This window comes from Hypanus sabinus, chromosome 18 (genome assembly GCF_030144855.1).
Source record: "Hypanus sabinus isolate sHypSab1 chromosome 18, sHypSab1.hap1, whole genome shotgun sequence".
Taxonomy (NCBI): Eukaryota; Metazoa; Chordata; class Chondrichthyes; order Myliobatiformes; family Dasyatidae; genus Hypanus; species Hypanus sabinus.
The window spans coordinates 25,855,639-25,879,017 of NC_082723.1; the positions used below are offsets into that span (position 1 = coordinate 25,855,639).

Below are 23,379 nucleotides of genomic sequence, written 5' to 3' on the forward strand. Positions count from 1 at the left end.
AATAAATAATCCAAAACATTCCCCAACGTTGTTGTACTTATAAACAAACAATGAGGTCAACACTGAGGAAGTAAAAGAAATCTTCACAATATATTTCAAGAACAGGAAGTGATCTTACCTGCATCAAATTAAATCTTGCCACTTCATTAATTGGAGCATCAGAAATTATCCCATACTGTTCTGGATTCACGATTGCTGGGCAAATGAAGTAGGCAAGCAATAGATCTGTGCACATGGCCTTCACCTCCCCAATATCCAGACACTCCATGCAAGATAAGGTTTTATACATTTGAGATACAATCCAACGTAAGCTATGTGGAAAACAGTACGTATTCTGTTTGAGATATCCAATAAATTTGTTTACCAAAGCTACTAGCTTTGCTTCGTTGCTTTCTACCATCTCCTGCACCCTCCGTTTGAACTGCTCTGTGCCTTTTTCCCCAAAAAGTTTCTCCTGTTGTGCTGGAGTAAATCTTTCAATAAGCTTACTTGGATCAGTTTCCAAGTGATCCTCATCTTCCACAAGAAGCAGCATTATTGGTTCATGCAAGGTCGCAGTGAGAAAAAGCTTGGCCGAGTACAGCCCCTCTGAAAAAAGTTTGAATAAAATGCTGAACGTACAGGCACCTTTTCGAAGCAACCGCCGGGGATTATCACTTTCTTTCAGTTCAAACTCAATCAGGTAACGCAACACCTGTAGGAGGTAACTCTCATCTTCCTGCATAATGCAGTTTCCATAAAGGGCAGTAAACACTGTAAGGATGACACTGTGGGTACTCTCATGATTAAGCTTCTCTCCAGCAACAAGACACGAGGCAACGAGTCGTGGGTTTTCTCTGAGCCGATTTAAAAATTCGCCATACAGCGTCTCTTGGAAACCCAACTGCTTGTAACCATCCACAAACTGAGTATCCTCCAAGATCTTTGCATGTTTGCAGCATTCTGCTGGAGATGCTTCAACACTGAAATAAAAAGGGAAAAGTTTATTTTCTGAATACATGCAATATTAGTATCAGCAAAATTATTTTAAGGTATTCAATACATAGGCAGCTGAATAATTAATATCAGAAGCTTAGTTCTCTTCCAGCTCAAACCAGGTCATCCAACCTCAAATCAACAGGATACAGCTGTACTTATTGGGTTCAGGTTGGATCTATGACTAGCAAAACATATACAGGTCCTCAACACTGAGATTTATTTCACGTACCAGCAGATCTCTATAATGATTAGAGTAACTGCTGTACACAACAAATGGAAGAAAGCTTGAATTTATTGAGTTCCTGATCCAACATTTTTTCCTGTGGATTTTCCCTTCCCTCAAGATTGTTTAATGTCATTTCCAGTATACAAGTGCAGAGGAGAGGAAATATTTGTTATTCCAGATCCAATGCAGCAAAAAATTTATAAAGAACATAATAATTTAAAAACAAAGTATAAATACATAAAATAGCTTATAGACATAGATTGATTGTATGCTACTAAAGTGACATCAGATACAGGAGTGTCTGTACATAAGATGACTGACAGGAAATGATAAAGTAGAGGTAGTTGGAGGTGTGGTGGGGTGAGTTAGTGAGTGAAGGTGTTGATCAGCCTTACCACTTAGGGCAAGTGTTTTTGAGTCTGGTGACACTGGCATGGATGCTACATAGCCTCCTCCCTGATGGGAGTGAGACAAGCAGTACATGAGCAAGGCGAGTGTGATCCTTCATGATGTTTCTGGTTCCTTCTGAAACTTGCATATGGTGAATTTTTATGTCATTCCCAACTCTAGTACCTCCAGCTAACAATGAGAACACTGTACAAAATCTGACTTGTACATTTCTGTACACTATCAAACTATCAGGAAGTTATTCAAAGAAAATGCTTTATGCTCCAAATCAGGTAATTTAAGTTTCCAGATGGATTCTAATACTATTTCTTATGTTTTTAACTGCTAGAATACAAATCATCCCTGGGATTTTATAAGCTTGCAATTACTGTTTCTTTGTGGTGTACATTATTAAAAATCATAAGAGCTTTTATGTTTCTCATCTGATAATATTCTTATACTCAACCTTGACTTTTCTTTATTAATTTCCTGGCCCTCCTTTGCTGGTTCAAAAATGCTGCCAATCTTCAGGCAATTAGTATTCTTGATTATTTCATAAACCTCCACCTCATATTTAAAACCCATCTTTAATTTCTCATGAGCCAGAAAGACTAGTATTCAAAATATAGTGCTGGCAAGTTTGAAGGCTGATAAATCCCAATGACTAGATAATATGCAATTCAGAGTTTCAATTCTGGATGCTCAGGTGTCATCTAAAGTTCCACAGATTCACAATCACTTTTTCTCATTAGATTTTGTCTCGAGGGATTATTTTCCTGCTAGCTGACACTTATTTCTTTAAATGCTAATCACTGTCTTGCCATATCAAACTTTTCTATGTATTTTCCCAATCAACCAAAGCTAATTTTTCTCTTATGCTTCACAAGCAACCCAACATCAAAAATCAGCCAACAGCTGATTAAGTAAAGAGTCTTCCTCATTTATTTCATATTGCTGTGGTTTTCACTAAACTGAAAGAAAATTTGTACATTGTCTTGGTACAGTCAAATTTTAATTTGTAAACCTGAGAAATTGTTACTCCAGCACATAGACTGATTCTTGTTTCTTATTTAGTCACCTTGAATTTGGTAATTAAACATGCATATTTTCTTACAGTAATTTGCAGTTTGTTATTATGTACTGCACTGTACTACTCCCACAAAACAACAAATTTCATGATATGCCAGTGAATTTAAATCTAATTCTGAGATAAAACTAGAGAAATGCTTGCATGTAATTATTAGCAGTTGTTAATGTTTGCTGTGTCTTTGCAACAAGGATTACAATTATAGACAAAAAGCAAGAAATGACAGAAATCAGCTAACATCTTTACTCCTAGCAGCTGTCAAACCCGATAAATGTCTGACATTCAATAAAGTCGAAATACAGCTTGTGTAAGTGGAAATCTTGATTTTGTTTTGATAAGTAAGATGGTCCTATTTTATTGCTGTATCTTTTAAGACTTTTTTCATTACACTTTCATATCATTCCATTAGGTGCCTTGGTAGCATAGCAGTTAACAAAACACTATTACAGTTCGGAGTTAATTCTGGTGCTATTCAATAAGGAGTTTCCGTTTGTCCTCCCTGTAGAATGTGTGGATTTTCCTCGGGCACTCCAGCTTCCTCCCACAGTCCAAAAACGTACTGAGTAGGTTAAATGCTCATTGTAAATTCTCCCATGATTGGGTTAGGGTTAATTGAGGTTGTCGGAGGCTACTGGATGGCACGGCTTGGCTTCCAGAAGAGCCTACTCTACACTGTATCACAAAATCAATAAATTTATAATTATTCTATTATAGATATTGATCATGTTTAGCAAATATCAAATAATCAGAAATAAATTTACCACAGAGGGAATCTTCACAGCCTACATATTTTCAACAGCTTGTAAAGATAGGTTCATGACACTGAGATTGAAGTTAATTGGGAAAGCTGATGCAGAATACTGCAACTGAAAAAAAACAACAAACTGCTGCTGGTATTCAGCAAGTTTAATAGCATCTGTGGAGGGAAAGAAATTGCCTACTTTTGGTCAAGATCCTGTATCAGATCTGAGAGTGGTGCAATATAGCTCAAATAAAGATAGAGAGGGGTGACACAGAGGGTGTTAGGTGATAGGATGAGGGAGATAGGTAGATAGTGGTCTGCCCACAATGGCCATCCAGAGCTCGCAGTTGCTCCCATTCGCCACTGTACACCTGTCTTTTCTCAGTCTTCTCCATTGCCTGGGAAAGGCCAAACACAAACTGAAAGAACATCACCTCATTCTGCCTGGATAGACGAACTCCACCCCCACCCCCAACCCAAACCCCTGCCCGATGACTGGAATGTTGAAATTTTCAGTTTCAGGCAAAAACTTACTCCATGACTCTAATCTCTTTCTCTGTCCTTTCAATCCACCCTGGAATTCCCATTTTTGTTCTTTTGTTCCATACCTTTCTCCTTCCCCGTCACCCATTTTTATCCCCTCCCCCACATACTACCCATGCCCTGGTCCTCCTCCTCCATCTGCCTAGCTTTTTCTCAAGTAGCTCCCATTACCACCTACCTTACTTACCATATGTTAACTCTGTGGCCTTCGTGCTCCTCCAGTCTTTCTCTCTGATTTCATCTCTTCAACCCTCCCATGATTTGTATCTATCTTCTTTTTCTCCTCCCATATCTGCTTCCATCCATCACTCACCTGCCTCTGTCTCCTTCCACCAAAGCGACAGGTATTTATCAGAAACCCAACAACCAGAAATACATTTCTCATAGAGGAAATTTTCACAGCTTACAGATTTTCAATAACCTAAAGTTGTGAAAGTGCTCAAGTGGGTTGAATTCAAAGCAGAACTCACCACCACTTTCTCAGATCAAAAAAAGAGGGGCAATAAGCCTTGGCTTTGCAAGCACCTTCACAATTAAAACTGGTTATAAAGTAAAAATGAATTCTAATTAATTTGGACAAAGAGGCACAAAAATTCAAGATTTGCATCAATTATCAAAATTAAAGTCAAGACACCGGTTAATAACTTCCATGCACTTGAACCTTTTGTTTTTCCAATGTACTTTAAGTAGTAAAGTCAGATTAAGCTCATTCATCTCAAATTGGCTTGGCATTGGTGGCATCCATCAAAAGATAATCAACAGCTGCCATGTAATGAAAATCCAAGCAGGACAATGATTTAACTTAAGAATTCCCATATGGGAAATGGCCATGTCCCATCCAATTTGATGTCTATTACTAAACAGAAAACTAAACAGACAGCAACAGACTCCTGGCATGAGGTGCAAAAGCTCTGAGTCACAGTCCAGAATTATCCAACTCACCTGAGAATGATACACTATCTGGTATACCTCATATTCCTAAATACTGCTTCCTGAGAGAAATCTAATTTACATTTGATCAAATTGATTTTCTGGCCATTGTTTCTCCTTAGCAGCTATTTTTTGTTCCTTCGGTTGAATAAAATTTTTCTTAATTTCTTCACCACTGCCCACTGAAACCTTTAACTGCAATATTGTACCAACAATAGCACAACAGAAATCAACACACACATTACACATAAAACAAATACTGAGAGTTCATCAGAAACTAATACTGACCATTTTGCCAAAAAAAAATTGTCTTTTTTTTTCAGTTATATTGCCATGCATTTGATTGTAGCTCTAAATTCACATTGATCTTACCTTGTTAATATTAGACGGTCTAAGTTAATTCGCTGTTGTTTTGCAATCCATGCTGAACAGTATAGCTTTTCTGCAGTTTTGAGCACTTCAGCATTTAACCGCTGAAGCAATTGTTTTTCAGAGTTCACGTAAAGACGTTCTTGCTTGAGGTGATGAGCCAAAGTGTGAAGGTCAGGCTTCACCATCTTCAAAATGGCACAGGAGGGTTCACCAACTGTAAAACACAAAGAAACAAAATAAGTTAGAAATTGCCTCAAAAACTTTACAATGTGAGTCAGCTTCACAATGTGAAGTAAGTTAATGACACTAGCTACTTCAAAATGAATCAACCAAGAAACCTAACTTTACAATTCTCTTTTTGATCCTCCCAAGAATACAACTGTCAAGGCCAAAAGCACAAGATAAAGTTGTAGCTGTCTGCTTAAAACAAAGGCGTCATTATGCACTTTCCCAGATGCTGAGTAGTAATCCAGACAAATTATATTTATCTCCTTTACTACAGCTTCCTTGGCAAACTTAAAAGTGTAGTGTACTTCCAACTTCAGAAATGTATCTGCACACTCTATATTGATGAAATAAAACTGTTTACCAATTTTTTTTAAACAAGAAAAAATCCTTTTTGTTTTATGATCACAAGAGATCCTGCAAGTACTGGTATGTGTTATTCTGAATTATGATGTCAGGATAATGGCATTAAATTAATTCAGTACAAGATATGTCAATCTAGTTTATTCATGTTAGGAAATTAATCATCAGATGATGCATCACTGACTGCCACACTTTCACCTGCTTGTTAAGGGAAAAAAATTCAGTAAATCATAATGGAGAATTATGCCATTTTAAGGATTTTCTTCCTACTTTCATGATAACACATTTATTCTCTTTATCACAAAAATGTTGAAAAAAATATGAAAAATAATTAGCTTCAACTATCAGAGGATTACATGAAATAGTATTTCGATAAATTGATAATCATTAAATCATTTTGATTTACTACTGTCTCATGATATGTGCTGGTGGGGTGATGGTTCTACCATAAAAATAATATGCCCTGTACATTAGGGATCAAGGGATTACTGAAGCAAACGACAGAATCAAAGCCGACACAAAATTTGCAGGATAAAAAGAAAACAAACATAAATGATAAACAAGACAAAATCTGCAGATACTGGAAATCTGAGAAACACACACAAAATGCTGGAGGAACTCAGCAGGCCAGGCAGCACCTATGGACAAGAGTACAGTTGATGTTTCGGGCTGACACCCTTCAGCAGGACTGGAGAAAAGAAGCTGAGGAGTAGATCATCATAAATGATATAAAGATTAAAATAGGGGAAATATTCAGTGAAATAAATCATCCTGTTAGGTACCATTCTTTCATATGCTGCTTTTGAAAAGAAAATTTGGTAATATAATTTGAAAAGTTAATGGAAAACATAGGTAGAATGGGTCTATTTGTAATGCAAGTAGTACTGTGAAGTTTGCACTGACCCAATGACTGAGCTTACAGACATGATTAAAGGAACAAACTTATTATAAAATTTCTGCAAAGAACTTTCCCCTATAAAGCATCAAACCGAAATGTGAACTCTGTTTCTCTGCATGCAGATGCTACCCAACATTCTGGACATTTGCAGCATTTTCTGTTATTATTTATTATATTGACTGCTATGATGTTATGACTTGATTTAAAATTTGCAATGCATTGATTTTAAATAGATTTTTTTTTAAAAGAAGGCAATATTCAGACACCTGATATGCAGGCAAAAGAACAGATGATATTTCATGATGTGGGGTCTCAAACCAAAACTTTAACCGTCTGTTTGCCTCAACAGATGCTGCTTAACCCACTGATTTCTTCCAGCCCTCTGAGATGGCTTAGCCTAGTCCAAAAGCAATCAAAAATGCTAACAGTCCCAAATTCCATGTATGACTACTTATTTAAAAAAAGCAAAACATTTGTAACGTTTTTGTTTAAGAATATTGTTTTAAATGCCACCTCCAAATCAAAATGCATCAAAAACAATCATTGATAAAAGATTTGTGGCAGAAAATAAAACGTTGACAAAATGAGTCCAATTAAATTGACAGGACTGCATCAACAGGTTAAAAAAATAAGTACACTGAAATTATGTTGGATTTAGGTTAAACTTAATGCTTTAGTGCTAGAAGTAGTAAAGCTTTTCACCAATAACAATGGAGCAACATAGCAATACTCTGTAAGAGGAAAGATAGTCTACGAAGAAAATACTTCAGATGGTAACCGTCTGACAAAGATCATCTTCAAGATCCAGCAGTCAGCACAGTAGCATAGCCGTTAACATAACGCTCTACTGTGCCAGTGTACCAGCTTCAATTCCCTGTACTGTCCCTAGGAGTTTACATTCTCCCATGACCATGTGGCTTTCTACTGGGTACTCTGGTTTCCTCCCACATTTGAAGGTTATGGTTGGTGAATTGTTATCATGCTAGGTAGTGCCAGAATTTTTTTTCTCCAAAAATACTTTATTCAGAAATATTACAAAATAAAGTTATTTGCATAGAAAAAAACATTTGTTAAATCTGAGTCCTTATACAATAAAGCTATTTACAATAAAACATACATTGACTCTTGAACTTTAGTCAAGGATTAAAGACTTATTTACAATAAAATAAAATTATTAACGATAAACATCCAAGTGTTGACTCTCATTCCTTTACCAAAGTTCCTTTACCATCTATACATTTCCAGCCACTCCTGGGGCACCATGTTGACTCATCTATCCACACCACTGATGAGGGGTATTCTCCTCCCCACCCGACCCCTCTCACTCCCGCAGGTGATGAACTTTAAACTGTGGTCCTTCTCCAATGGGCCTTCACGGTGGCTGCACCAAGCCTGAGTGCATCCCTCAGCACGTATTCCTGCCGGCGAGAATGTGCCAGCTGGCAGCACTCAGCCACGGACATCTCCACGTGCTGGTAGACCATCAAGTTTCCGGCTGACCAAACAGCATCCTTCACCAAGTTGATGATCTGCCAGCAGCACCGGATGTTTGTCTCCGTGTGTGTCCCCGGGAACAACCCATAAATCAGGGAGTCCTCAGTTACGCAGCTGCTGGGCATGAATCTTGACACCATCCCTTCCGTCCTCCTCCACACCTTTTTCGCGAACCCACAGTGTGCAAAGAGGTGAGTCACTGACTCCACCTCATTGCAGTCCTCTCGTGGGCAGCAGGGTGTGAAGACGACATTCCAGGCATACAGGAAGGATCTGATTGGGAGGGCCCCTCTCACTGCCAGCCAGGCAAGGTCTTGGTGCCTGTTGGTGAGTTCTGGCGATGAGAGATTTTGCTAAATGAACTGGACAGTCTGCTCAGGGAACCACACCACTGAGTCCATCTTGTCCCTCTTCTGCAGCGCCTGCAAGACATTACTTGCCAACCACTGTCAAATAGCCCTGTGGTCAAAGCCGTTGACCTGGAAGAACTTTTCTACGAAGGACAGACTGTTGGTCATTGTCACAAATAGTGCATTTTTACTTACATTTCAATGTACATGTAAAAAATAAAGCTAATCTTTAATTTTCTTTAAGATGAGTACTGTGCTCAGTTCTCGTCGCCTCACTATAGGAAGGATGTGAAAACCATATAAAGGGTGCAGAGGAGATTGGGGAGCATGCCTTATATGAGAACAGTTTGAATGAACTCGGCTTTTTCTCCTTGGAGCAACAGAGGATGACAAATGACCTGATAGAGGTGTATAAGATGATGAGAGGCATTGATCATGTGGATAGACAGAGGCTTTTTCCAGGGCAGAAATGGCTAGTACAAGAGGGTACAGTTTTAAGGTGCTTGGAAGCAGATACAGGGGAGATATCAGGGGTAAGCTTTTATTACGCAGAGAGTGGTAAGTGCGTGGAATGGGCTGCCGGCGATGATGATCGAAATGGATAGGGTCTTTTAAGAGACTCCTGGACAGGTATATGGAGCTCAGAAAAATAGAGGGCTATGAGTAACCCTAGGTAATTTATCAGGTAAGGACATGTTCGGCTTTGTGGCCAAAGGGCCTGTACTGTGCTGTAAGTTTTCTGTTTCTATGATTTGATGACATACGCTACTGCAATAACCAGATTTACCCATTATGTCTATTTACAAAGGGGAAAAAAATAAAGCACAAAAATGGAATTAATTTATTAACTTTGAGGCAAGGCCAGTAAACAAAAATATGAAGATTAAAGACCTCAATTGAAAATTCAATGGATCTGCTTGACATTTGCTGGTTCCATCACCTTCTCCAAAAAAAATGTAAGCTTAAAAAGGGCAACAGCAAAGAAATTATAACTTCCAAAGCAATTCAGAGATATTCAGCTGACTTGTTTTCAATATATTTTGAATTCACGTCCAGGGACAAGGCTCTCTAATGAAAGAGATGGACAGTGCTTCACGCAGCTCAGTGCTGAACTGGCTCTGTGACTGTAGACTCACTTTTGGGGGCTCTGCGGTTGATGTTCTTGTATTATTTGTTACTTTTTTTTAATCCTTTGCACAATTTTTTCTTTTTTCACACATGGAATGTTTGTTGCTCTTTGTTGAGTTTTTTTTCTTGTGGATTCTACTGTTTCTTTGTTTTATGGTTCTCTGCAAAAAGATGAATTTCTAAGTTGCATATGGTATTCCTACTTCAATAATGTACTTTGAACAGTTTCTAATTATTTGTTCCTTCATTACTTAGCTTTAAATTATACTTTTTAAGTAGTGTCAAAAACCTAGCATAGCAGCTGACAAAGTCATCCAAATCCCCTGAAGATTTTATCACCACACATAACGTCGCACTGGGTTTCTGAGTCACCATCTTCACTCAGACTGCCACAAAAGGATGGGTTAGAAATGAGAATGGGTTGGTCACAAAACAACATTTAACTCAAATATATATTCTGGCTCTGAGGGATTGACTTTTCTATTTACTGTGAAGGCTGAAAAGAGAACACTGCTAACATGAAGTTCTCATCCTGCTTTGCTTTTCTTCATCCAGTCCGTAAATATTTATCCTACAAATAAAATGCAGGCTTCACCAGCCATTGTCATAATTTACATGATTACCCTCAAGGTCTGAAGCTCCTTTTGGCTTTAATTACATGACTTTGGGCAATTACTGAAAAACTTCATTTGCTAAACTTTGCTAATTATTTGCTAAACTTTGCTAATTATTAATCAAGGAGATGACTCTGAACTGTAGTAATACACAACTTCCTAGCAGAATCTGTATGAAAGAAAAAGTCCAAGCAAAACAATTTATTTTGCCAAGATAAATTTAAAGATAAACATTAAATTATTCCTCAGTGAGTTAAACTGGAAAATCTTGTCACAGCAGCAGACTAACTGTGCATCTACTTAAAATGTCTGGCTTTATTTACTTCAGACCTCTCTTGGCAATTATGTGTGGTGGGGGTGGAGATATACATCTCTATCAAAGGAGGTGTCAGGCACTCCTCCACTCTGCTAGCCTGCAGGCCACTCTAAGCAAGGTGTAGCACCTGCTTAGCCACAACCCCCCATCCCCGATCAGGGTCACCTGAAGCCATGGGAGTAGGTAGTGGATGATCATATGAGCAGCTGGTCCATATCACAAGTCCTGGTTACATAACCACTGACACCAAGCAGATAATTGCTGAAAAACATTGATAATACAGACAGACATACTTTATTGATCCTGAGGGAAATTGGGTTTCGTTACAGTCGCACCAACCAATAATCGTGTAGAAATATAGCAATGTAAAACTATAAATAATTAAACAATAATAAATAAATAATGCCAAGTGGAAATAAGTCCAGGACCAGCTTATTGGCTCAGGGTGTCTGACACTCCGAGGGAGGAGTTGTAAAGTTTGATGGCCACAGGCAGGAATGACTTCCTATGACGCTCAGTGTTGCATCTCGGTGGAATGAGTCTCTGGCTGAATGTTATCCTGTGCCTAACCAGTACATTATGGAGTGGATGGGAGACATTGTCCAAGTTGCATGCCACCTGTTCAGACACCACCTTCAGAGAGTCCAGTTCCACCCCCACAACATCACTGGCCTTTTTTTTGAGTTTGTTGATTCTGTTGGTGTCTGCTACCCTCAGCCTGCTCAGGAAATAGAGATGGCTCTGACCCTTCTTGTAGACAGCCTCAGTGTTCTTTGACCAGTCCAGTTTATTGTCCATTCGTATCCCCAGGTATTTGTAATCCTCCATCATGTCCACACTTGGATGGAAACAGGGGTCACCAGTGGCTTAGCCCTCCTCAGGTCCACCACATTAAGCTGCAGATGATTCTGCTCGCACCATGTGACAAAGGTTCCCACCATAGCCCTGTACTCAGCCTCATCTCCCTTGCTGATGCATCCAACTACTGCAGAGTCATCAGAAAACTTCTGAAGAACTTCTGGTAATACCTGGTATTACTCATTTTGTAAAGATACTGTCCAGAAGGCAGCAATCACAAACCACTTCTGTAAACTTGCCAAGAAAAATCAGAATCAGGTCTAAAAGCACTGGCATATGCCGTGAAACTTGTTAATTTTATGGCAGCAATACAATGAAATGCATAATCAATAAATATGGAGAAGGGAAAAAATGAATTACAGTAAGTAAATATCTATCAATAATTAAGTTAAAATAAGCAGTGCTAAAAATAAAAACAAAGTAATGTGGTAGTGGTCAAGGTTTCAATGTCCATATAGAAATTGGATGGCAGAGGAAAAGAAGCTTTCCTGAATTGCTGAAGGCACACACTCATGGTCATCATGCTCACAGATAAGACCACGTCAATACAAGACGGCATAGAATGATGATGACTGGCAATTATCCAAGGAAATTTAATCTTTACAAAACTTGCTCAGACAAAATAAAGTTTATATTAGCTGCTTAGGACCTGCAGCTCAGTACTAGGACTTCAGAATACGAGTATAAAAGTAGGACAGCAAAGTATACCAGAGGAGAAAAAATTGGATTCAAACTTTCTTTTGAATCACTGCTCAAACAGTGAATCAACCTTAACCAAGCTACACTCAGCTGCTACTTTATTGGCTAGATCTCAAAACAGTTAGGGCTGCTTTCCCCCCTCCCATATACTTTACTTTATTGTCACCAAACAACTGATACTAGAGCGTACAATCATCACAGTGACATTTGATTCTGCGCTTCGCAGAAGTACAAATCGAAGTCAATATGATAAAAATTTAAATTATAAATCATAATTAGAAAATAAAAAAAGGGAAAGTAAGGTAGTGCGAGTCAGGTCCGGATATTTGGAAGGCATGGCCCAGATCCAGGTCAGGATCCATTCAGCAGTCTTATCACAGTTGGAAAGAAGCTGCTCCCAAATCTGGCCGTACGAATCTTCATGCTCCTGAACCTTCTCCCGGAGGGAAGAGGGACAAAAAGTGTGTTGGCTGGGTGGGTCATGCCCTTGATTATCCTGGCAGCACTGCTCCGACAGCGTGCGGTGTAAAGTGAGTCCAAGGACGGAAGATTGATTTGTGTGATGTGCTGGGCTATGTTCACGATCTTCTGCAGCTTCTTCTGGTCTTGGACAGGACAACTTCCATACCAGGTTGTGATGCACCCGAGAAGAATGCTTTCTACAGTGCACCTATAAAAATATATATAGTGGTCGCTGACTACGTTCACGGTCTTCTACTGCTATATTATTTATTCAGAGATGGTCTTCTGCACACCACTGAAGAAACTCATGGTTATTTGAGTTACTATCACCTTCCTGTCTATTTTCTTCTGATGTCTCTCATTAACAAGGCATTTTCACCTACAGGACTGCCGCTCACTAGATTTATTTTATTTGTTGAACTATTCTCCGTAAACTCTGGAGACTGTTATGAGTGAAAATCCCAGGAGATTGGCAGTTTCTGAGATACTCATACCACCCTATCTGGCACCAACAACATTCCACTGTCAAAGTTACTTTGATCATATTTCTTCCCCATTCTGATGTTTGGTCTGAACAGCAAATGAACCTCTTGATCGTGTCTGCATGCTTTTATGCATTGAGCTGCTGTCACATGATTGGCTGATTAGATATTTGCATTAATGAGCAGATGTACAGGTGTATCTAATAAGGCTGCTACTGAGTGCAGTTGATAACTGCACTGGTTCTATTTGCATTGCCAGTTATCATGCAGCACAATTAGACCCACAGAGAAACTTCAGCCTTGGAAGTGTAATCTTCTCTGTACTGGTCTAACAGTACCCTTTTCTGTTCAGTGCAGAGACTTTATTAATGCAATGTTGTTGTTCCTTTTACACTATGTATATGTGTGTGTGTGTATATATATATATATATATACTTCGTATACTTTTACACTTAAAGCCTGTGACTTTAAGAATCTATGTGCAGGCTATTTGAATTTGTTTTACAACTATCTCAAGTGGAGGGAGAAATTAAGCATGCCTTTTGTTGTTTTGGATTAGATTTGTATGAATAACAAAAATGACAGAACTTCAAATTGACTGCATCATCAAATTCCTTGATTATTTAATATAGTGGATTCCACTTAACTGGGACACATCAGGACCAGTACATTTGGGCCCAATTAAGCAGCTGCCCTATTTCATGGAAATAGTTCAAAAAGTATATTAAAAAGATAAACTGTAACAAATTATGTATTTAAATGAAACACAGAACAAATTAGAGCACTACCAATACTGTCCAATATCGATGCATTTTATCAAGGGGTGATGCCCCAAAGAGTCAGGAACAGAACAACCCTGTACTTCACTTTGCTTCTCGCCTAAGAATCATGGTATTTCCTTAAAAACCCAAGATACGCAGTTCATCACAAAAAGATGAAGTCAATAAAATACAAAAAATCTAAAGTTACTTGCACTTAGCTCATCATCTGTGTAAGAGATTTATTTTACCACATCAGGCAGAAACTGTTGCAAAGTGCAGAGGATTATTCACAGTTTCAAGGAAACAAGTGCTTGCTTTTAACTGCAGCCTTCTGTACTGGGCACAAAAAAATGTGACAAGTGGATGAAAATAACAATTTGATGCACCATCCAGGCATATACAAAATACTACATAAACAAAACAACGTTGAACAGGATTATTCTTGGTTCCTTATCAGTGGAATGTCATCAGCAATAAAGTGACCTAATCCTGTTCTTTTGCAATTATCTGTATTATTAAATGAAAGATTGCTACTGCATTGTGATTATAAACAAACAACACTAGCTAAAATTAGACACAGTACCATCATACAAATACAAGGTGAAATTAACCAAAAAAGAGCATGTGATCTTTGTACAGTGAAATCATTCTTGGGGGGAAAAAAACCTACAGATACAAAATCAAGCTAATTTTGCCATTAACACAGGAAACTTGACAGTAGTGTACAACGAACCATCACCTGTATTTCAAAAGGATCTGTACGATGCTTCTGAGTTACTACAATGGTGTGTTTTGAGAGATAACAGGAAACAGTTGCAAGTTTGCTAATCTTCAAAAGAAACAGAGTCTAACCAGGAGCAAGGTTAAGCTCTCACATTTTTTTCAACAGTCAAAACCCAGAGGACAGGATGGAAGTCATTAGTCTGAAAACAAAATACAGTGGATTCCCATTAATCAGGGCAGCCACTTAATTGGGAAAACTCTCAAAGAACAAAAAATTAACCTAGAAAATAACTGGATTCCCTTCATTTATAGGGCTTAATTGGGCCATGAGACAGATGCTGAACAGTTTCTAACAGCGTTAATCGCGTGCGCTTGTATGGCCATTAGACACTACACCATGCATGAAGCAAAGTTTCTAAGTAGCATGTGCATGTGTTTGTTTTCAAAAAGCGATAACTTTTGTCATTGATAATGAGAAATAAGCAGCAAGACTATTCAGAACTGCTTTGCTTACTGAAGTTTCAAGCAATCAGACTAGGAGTGAAAATAAACTGTATTCACTACTTCAGCAAGTTAGGAATGACAAAGAAGTTAAAGGTATCGACAATCATTCTGAATGTTCCCTTTGGCCCCCACTGAACACCTAGCTCTCACCTACAGGTCAAAGTAACTGTTTGCATGCAAAAGCAGCCACACCCTGGTACACTGCTTTGACAGGTAGGCGAAATCAGGTGAGTTTAGCTGGCAGATATCATACCAAAGTAGGATATGCAAAATTAGCCCTGGTGGACTGAGTGAATGAGATTTGGAGTGAGATCCAATAGCCAAGAAAGTGGTTCTGCAACACCGCAGGGAGAGCAAAGAGCACGACCAGTAGTTACGGTCAACCACCAAAACTGAGGAAGGCTCCTAACTCATACCACTGGCCCTGGACTTCTGAGGTTGAACAGCATAATTGCCCCAGTGAAATGGCTTTTCCACTTTAAAAACTCTTCCACACAGAATTTCTGTCACCTTCAGATATGACTGACAACTACCAGTAGTAATAGTAGTGTTATAATTTTTTTCTGTTTTTTTTAAGTGCACAACTTGTTGCTCAATTAAATGGTATTTTGTCTTTTTTTATACTTTAACTATTTCCAAGAAACCTTGGCTAACTGGGGCAGCCACTTAATTGGGCCCAAATGATGTGTCCCAATTAACTGGAATCTACTATATTAAATATTTGAGGAATTGAATGGTGCAATCAATTTCAAGTTCTGTCATTTTAATTATCCATACAAATCTAATCCAAAACAACAAAAAAACCATGCTTAACTTCTCTCTCTACTTGAGATGGTTGTGAAGCAAATACAGTTAGCCTGCACAAAGATTCTTAAAGTCACAAGCTTTAAGTGTAAAAGTAAACACAGCTAGGAACCAAGAGCATCACATTAATGAAGTCTCTGCCATAAACAGAAAAGGGTACTGTTAGACCAATACAGAGAAGGATTACATTTCCAAGGCTGCAAGTACTCTGTGGGTCTATTTGTGCTGCATAATAGCTGGAAATGCAAAGAGAACCAGCAGTTATCAACTACACTCAGTAGCCATTTTATTAGTTTCACCTATACACCTTCTCATTAATGCAAATATATAACCAGCCAATCATGTGGCAGCAACTCCATGCATAAAAAAACATATAGACATGGTCAAGAGGTTCAGACCAAACATTAGAATGGGGAAGAAATATGATCTAAGTGATTTTGATCGTGGAATGATTGTTGGTGTCAGATGGGGAAGTTTGAGTATCTCAGAAACTGCTGATCTCCTAGGATTGTCACATACAACAGTCTCTAGAGTTTACAGAACATAGTATGAGAAACAAAAAATATCCAATGAGAGTTAGTTCTGTGAACACAAATTAATGAGAGGTCAGAGGAGAACAGCCAGGCTGGTTCAAGCTGACAGGAAGGCAGCAGTAACTCAAATAACCATGCGTTACAACAGTGGCGTCCAGCTGGCCAATTGTGTGGTGACACCAGCACTGGACTTCGAGACCAGTGGTCCTGGGTTTGAATCCGGCCAGCTCCTTGCACGTTTTCAATCCGTGCTGGGTTGGGCATCAAGGTAGCAATGCGAACCCGTGAAGAACAGACAAATGCTAAGGAAACAGCAAAAGGATGCACCACTAAGCACGTGAAGGAACAACAAACAGCGGTGCACAGAAGAGCATCTCATAACGCACATCACATCAACCCTTGGAGCAGATGGGCTACAGCAGCAGAAGACCACAAACATACACGCAGTGTGTATTTGATATGAACACAGTGTATTTTTATCTCAGGAAGGTTCAGATTCCCAACACATGCACAGTTAATAGCACATCCAAGATACAGTTAAGATCAGATATTGATATCACTACATGTAGCATCAAGTTTAAAAGGAAACGTGACTCCCTGACAAGGGTCCTGATGCACTCCACATGCAACCTTTATTTTATTCTTGTGGAAACCTTGGAGTGATCCCATGGAAAATGTGTTAAATTATTTAAATTTTACTTTTTAATATTTGCTGGCATTTTAACAAGTCTACAACTTATTTGAAAACTGAAGGAATTGAAAGGCTATCAGTGAAGAACATGCCTTCAGAACATATGGCCTTTTAATCCACTCCAAGCACAAGGCTGGATCCTCTTCACCAGAGATCCAGAGATTGAGTATCAAACTCACTTGGCCCTCTGAATCTAAAAAGAAGTAAACATAGGTGGGAGTCAAAAGTAGCGAGTCTGGTAGCAAGCCAGGTCCAGGATAATACAGAACTATTCAAGAATTCCAGCATCTGCAGAATCTCATGTCTATAACATAGTTCTATAGAGAGCAGAAGAAACATCACTGCATTAAGCTATGGTATTTCTGAAGAGGCATGACCTGAATGACTATAGACGAGCAGCTCCAAGATGGGTTCAAGCTGTTGAGCTTTGAAAACCAGCATGGACATGTGTGCCAAACGGTCTTGTCCCATGTTCAAAATAAAATTATCAGACTGCATATATGTCACCACATACAACCATGAGATTCTTTTTTTCTTTAGGCATTCTTAGCAAATCCATAAAACAATAACTGAAAACAGGGTCAATGGACAACAAACTGCAAATGCAGATATAAATGAATAGCAATAAATAATGAGCAAAAAATAATAAGTCCTTGTAACCATTCTTATACTTAGAAGTTTTTGATGTTAACAATAGGCGTCACAGTAGCTTTACAGTTAGTATAACACTATTACAATGCCAGCAAGCCAAGTTCAATTCCCTTCACTCTCTCCAAGGAGTTTCCACATTCTCCGTGACAACATGGGTTTCCTCCAGGTGTTCTGGTTTCCTCCCACATTCCAAAGACATATGGGTTAGTAGGTTAATTAGTCACATGGATATATTTGGGCAGCATAGGCTCATTGGGATGGTAAAGCCTGTCACCATGCTGTATCCAAGATAAATAAGTAAACAAAGCCTTTGGTTAATTTATTCCTGTCATTAGTATTTCATAACTTGGTGCCAAAAGCAGCAACAAAACAAATATGAACATGTCCAAACAGTATCAAATGGCTGACTTTGCAGTTGAAAAATCCCTTTTTGCAAGCCAAATTACTGAGGCCATTTGGGTTATGACATTGTTCAACAGTAACTAACTGCATGTTGTCTTTCACCACCACTAGGCTTATCAGAGTGATATGAAACTTAAACAGAAGGGAATGCTGACAATTTCCTAGCTTCATTATGACAGTACAGAACATGTTCTGCTTACTAGTATAACTGAGTACTACTATGATACAATGGGAAGTGGGTGTCTGATAGGAAAAACCTCAATTTGACAGTCACAAGGAGACAAATATCTAGTTTTAAATGTATAATTACATGTTTTTCAGCAAACTCAATTTTTAAATAAGAATTATTAAAACAAGAATAAAAGTGTCAATATATTTGAAGCTCAATTCCCCTTCAATTCTTAAATTCTTTCTTAAATTTAAAAAAAAAAGTAGGGAGAATATCAGACTGCCTGTGTCTCTCTACCTAACCATGTGCTTTCACAAACAAGAGAAAATCTGTAGATGCTGGAAATCCAAGCAACACACACAAAAGGCTGGAGGAACTCAGCAGACCATACAGCATCTCTAGAAAAAAGCACAGTCGTCATTTCGGGCCAAACCCCTTCAGCAGGACTGAAGAAAAAAAGCTGAGAAGTAGATTTGAAAGATGGAGGGAGAGGAGAGAGAAACACCAGACGATAGGTGAAACTTGGAGGGGGAGGGATGAAGCAAAGAGCTAGGAAGTTGATTGGTGAAAGAGACAGAAGGCCATGTAAGAAAAAAAATGGGTGAGGAGCACCAGAGGGAGGTGATGGACAGGCAAGGAGATAACATGAGAGAGGGGAAAGGGGGATGGGAAATGGTGAAGGGTGGGGGGGGGGGGGGTGTGGAAGCATTACTGGAAGTTTGAGAAATTGATGTTCATGTCATCAGGTTGGAGGCTACCCAAACGGAATACAAGGTGTTGTTCCTCCAACCTGTGTGTGGCCTCATCATGACAGAGGAGGCTGTGGATGGACAGATTGGAATAGGAATGGGAAGTGGAATAAAATGGGTGGCCACTGGGAGATCCCACATGTTTTGGCAGAGAGCGCACAGATGCTCAATGAAGTGGTCTCCCAATCTACGTCGGGTCTCACCGATATACAGAAGGCCACACCAGGAGCACCAAACACAGTACATGACTCCAACAGACACAGAGGTGAAGTGTCACCTCACCTGGAAGGACTGTTTGGGGCTCTTAATGGTAGTGAGGGAGAAGGTGTAGTGGCAGATGTAGCACTTGTTCTGCTTGCAATGTTAAGTGCCAGGAGGGTAATCAGTGGGGAAGGACGAATGGAAAAGGGCGTCACGAAGGGAGCAATCCCTCCAAACAGCAAAAAGTGGGGGGGGGGGGGGGGGGGAGAAGAGAAGGATTCTTGAACTTGTCCTTGCAAGCGAAACAAATGCTACACCTCCTCCCTCAGCACTATTCAGGGCCCCAAACAGTCCTTCCAGGTGAGGCAACACTTCACCTGTGAGTCTGTTGGGGTCATTATACCTTGTTCGGTGCTCCTGGTGTGGTCTCCTGTATATTGGTGAGACCCGACCTAGATTGGAAGACTGCTTTGCTGAGCATCTACGCTCCGTCTGCCAGAACAAGCTGTATCTCCCAGTGGCCACCCATTTTAATTCCACTTCCCATTCCAATATGTCCATCCATGGCCTCCTCCAATGTCATGATATGGCCACACTTAGGTTCGAAGAACAACACCTTATATTCCATTAGGGTAGCCTCCAAACTGATTGCACGAACATCGATTTCTCAAAACTCCAGTAATGCTGCCCCTCTCCCCCCCACCACCATTTCCCATCCCCTTTTCCCTCTCTCATGTTATCTCCTTCCTCATTGTCTCCCTCTGGTGCTCCTCCTCCCCCCCCAACTTTTTTCTTTCTTTCAAGGCCTTCTGTCTCTTTCACCAATCGACTTCCTAGCTCTTTGCTTCGTCCCTCCCCCTCCAAGTTTCACCTGTCACCTGGTGTTTCTCTCTCCCCTCCCTCCATCTTTCAAATCTATTCCTCAAGCTTTTTTTCCTCCAGTCCTTCTGAATGGTTTCAGCCAACTGTGCTTTTTTCCATAGATGCTGCCTGACCTGCTGAGTTGCTCCAGCATTTTGCGCGTGTTAACCATGTATTTTGCCTTCACTGGATTTGACCAGTAACATAAATAGCTGTTCAAGAGGTAAATCTTATCATCCATATACTTGTCAAGTAGTCAACCAAGCACATAAAAGTAGAATTTATCCTAACAAATTCTTTTGCTTTGCGGTAGTCTTTCACCTCTGAATCAAAAAAGGAAATTAATGAAAACATTTCCAACAATCCGATAGCATGAAGCATTAAGTGCAGGGAAAAGTAACACAACCAAGGCTTGCCCATCCAAGGATAAGATCAGTTTGCTATGTCCCTGTTGACCAGATGATCACTTCTAAGCTCACACATGACCATTATTTGTCTGTCATTCCTTACACTAACATACTAAAGAGTAAACTGGTCCTTGTAAATGAAGTTACATACATTTACTGTCTATAAAACTACCTTTAAAATACTTAAAAAACATACTCACTTAAAAGCAACCTTCAACAGATGGCCTCGTGGAGAGCCTTACGGCAAACAATCTGACCCAAACATTCAATACTTCAATCTCTGCAATGTGATCTGAAATTATATAAAAAAAAATAATTTAGAGCAAAGTTGGTCATTTTCTTCCAAAGAGGAAGTTGTACTGAACAACTCGTGAACAGCTACTCAGAAGTAGCATATGATTAATTTAAAAATAGCAGGAACAATTAAAATTGTAAACATATGACAAAATAATTAAAACTGAGCAACTAACCAATTCAACAAAAGCAGACAAGTAAATCAGAAGAATCTAATTTTAGATGTGAATCTTCAGTTTGATTTGAGGCATCTGCTATTTCAGTCAAGCAATTATTTATTCCCCAGAGGTTGAAACAGAACATCAGGTTGCTGTTCACTGCTCTGTATGTACTAACAGGATTTTATAACCTCAATATGCACAATTTATACATTTGTTCATATGAGCCAGACAATTATAATAACTCTACACCAAATTACTGTCAGATTACTGTATTAGACAGAATCATGAAATGATACAGCATGGGAAAAGAGCCTATGGCCCACCTCATCTATTCCAAACTAAGGAGCCCAACAAAGCTAGTTCCATTTATTTAATTTTGGTTTGTATCCAAGTTTAAACCTTTTCTATTCATATATTTAACCAAATGCCTTTTAAATGGTGTCCATCACTTCCTCTGGCAGCTCATTCACATACACACCACCCTCTGCCCTCTAGTTTTTGTTCCCTTTCTTTGAGTAAAGGGCTGTGGATATTCAGCCCATATTCTTTATAAATTTATACAACATCCATTAACGTCAACTCTCAGTCTCATAATGTTCTAAGGAATAAAGTATTAGCCTGTGTAGCCTCTCACTATAACACAGGCTATTGAGACCTGGCAACATTCTCATATTTTTCTTTATACTCTTTCTAGCTTAATCATGTCTTTCCTACGACAATGTTTCCAAAACTGTCTACAATCACAAAGTATAACACATAAACTTATTGCCAGTGCATTTATTTTCCTAAACAAGTAATATAATCTAAAAATACAGTAAGACACAGATTTTAACTTCCACACATCAAGCAACTGATCTCTCTCTACCCTGCATTTGTTTTTACAGCTACTAACAATTCAGAAAATGCTTATCTTCTTTGCATGACCTTTCATTTATAGCCAACATCAATAATACTACTAGTTTATCATGCGAAGTGTTAAATTGTATGAATGTTAATCTCTGGGTTTCATATGATTCTTTTAGTTTATACATAGTTATATTCTTGTATAATAAGTAAAATACATTGCAGTATGCTTATCCACTGTGGGTGTATTTTACAGGAGCACAGGTAACTTAAACTTATTACTGAAACAGCCACATCACAAATACAGAATCGGCCACTTCGTACCAATGACATCCTGGCCTGCTCTCATCTCTATTTAGCAATAAATTTGAAGCTTGTGCCTAAGATATTACTTTTAAGCAGATGTGACTGACTATTTGCAACATTATATAGTGAATGAGAGCCTCCGTCAGTCAGAATTGACCACTGATATTGCATCCTAGCTGTCTCGATGCGCAAGCTTGGGCAGTACAATATAGAGAGTGATCTGTTGACCATGTAGCAGGCTCCTCCTCTCCAATCTGATGAACCCAAAGGAATGGCAGATTAGTACACTTTGGTACGAGAAGCATCACGGGAGTTCCAATCAGCATTGAAGTCAATGTAGGACTGCCTTGGGGACTCCAGCTCCAGATTTTTCCCTCGAAATTTACTCCCGTAGCCTTTCCCAAGAGTGGGTATAGCCGCAAGGCAGCAGGTTTGAGATCAGAATCTTCCTTCTCCTAGATAGCTGCCAACCACGGCCGACGAACCCCATCTCCCTGAAGTGACTGGTTTTAAAGTGCCAGTAATCTATCTTTGCCTCTTTTCCTGTCCTTGGAAACAATTCTGCTGGACTTAGTAGCTAAGTCACACGTGAAGGCCAGGAGCTGGATTGGTTGTCAGACAGTAATTTAAACAACCAGAATAAACAAAACCATCTATTCAAAGTAGTTAAAATTTGATTGCTTCAAGTAATACATACATCTTTTTCAATTTACCTGCACATAATGTCACTTCTGACCCTGTTTTAACAGATTAAATCATTACAAAAACTAAAGGGCAGAAGTTTAAAAGTCTCCTACAGAGAAGTACAGATCAATTCAAGAAATGAATCATTTTTGAATTTCACCTGGACTAATTTTGAAATATAAACTGGTATTATTTGAAAAAGAAACTAAAAATATTGAATCAATCATAGCTGTCAATAGTAAAAGTTTTGGAATGTTTTGCTATTTGTCCAATGCTGACAGAAGGTATGAAATATAAAAAGGGAGAAAGTGTTTCCTCTGGGAACTTAAAGTGACATACAGAGTCAGAGAACACAGAAACAGTGCCTTCAGCCCATCTATTCCATATTTATGAGTCTGCCTCGTCCCATTAACCTGCACACCCCTCCTATACAAATTTCTCTTAATTGGTGATTCTCTTATTTACTCCTTTCCTATAAGTA

General features: G+C 39.0%; 1 protein-coding gene across 11 annotated transcripts in view; it reads right to left on the reverse strand.

The window, feature by feature from the left end:
* gapvd1 (GTPase activating protein and VPS9 domains 1) overlaps positions 1-23,379 on the reverse strand; it is a 114,220-nt gene that overhangs the window by 81,486 nt on the left and 9,355 nt on the right. For 10 of the 11 annotated variants that reach the window (XM_059993901.1, XM_059993900.1, XM_059993894.1 and 7 more), the window contains 3 exons: positions 20,811-20,902; positions 5,266-5,479; positions 119-962 (listed from right to left, as the gene is read on the reverse strand). In XM_059993901.1, the coding sequence (XP_059849884.1) occupies positions 119-962; positions 5,266-5,450 (1,029 nt within the window). In that variant the 5' untranslated portion in view covers positions 5,451-5,479; positions 20,811-20,902. The remainder of the gene's footprint in view (positions 1-118; positions 963-5,265; positions 5,480-20,810; positions 20,903-23,379) is intronic. The other variant, XM_059993893.1, reaches the window with a different exon arrangement.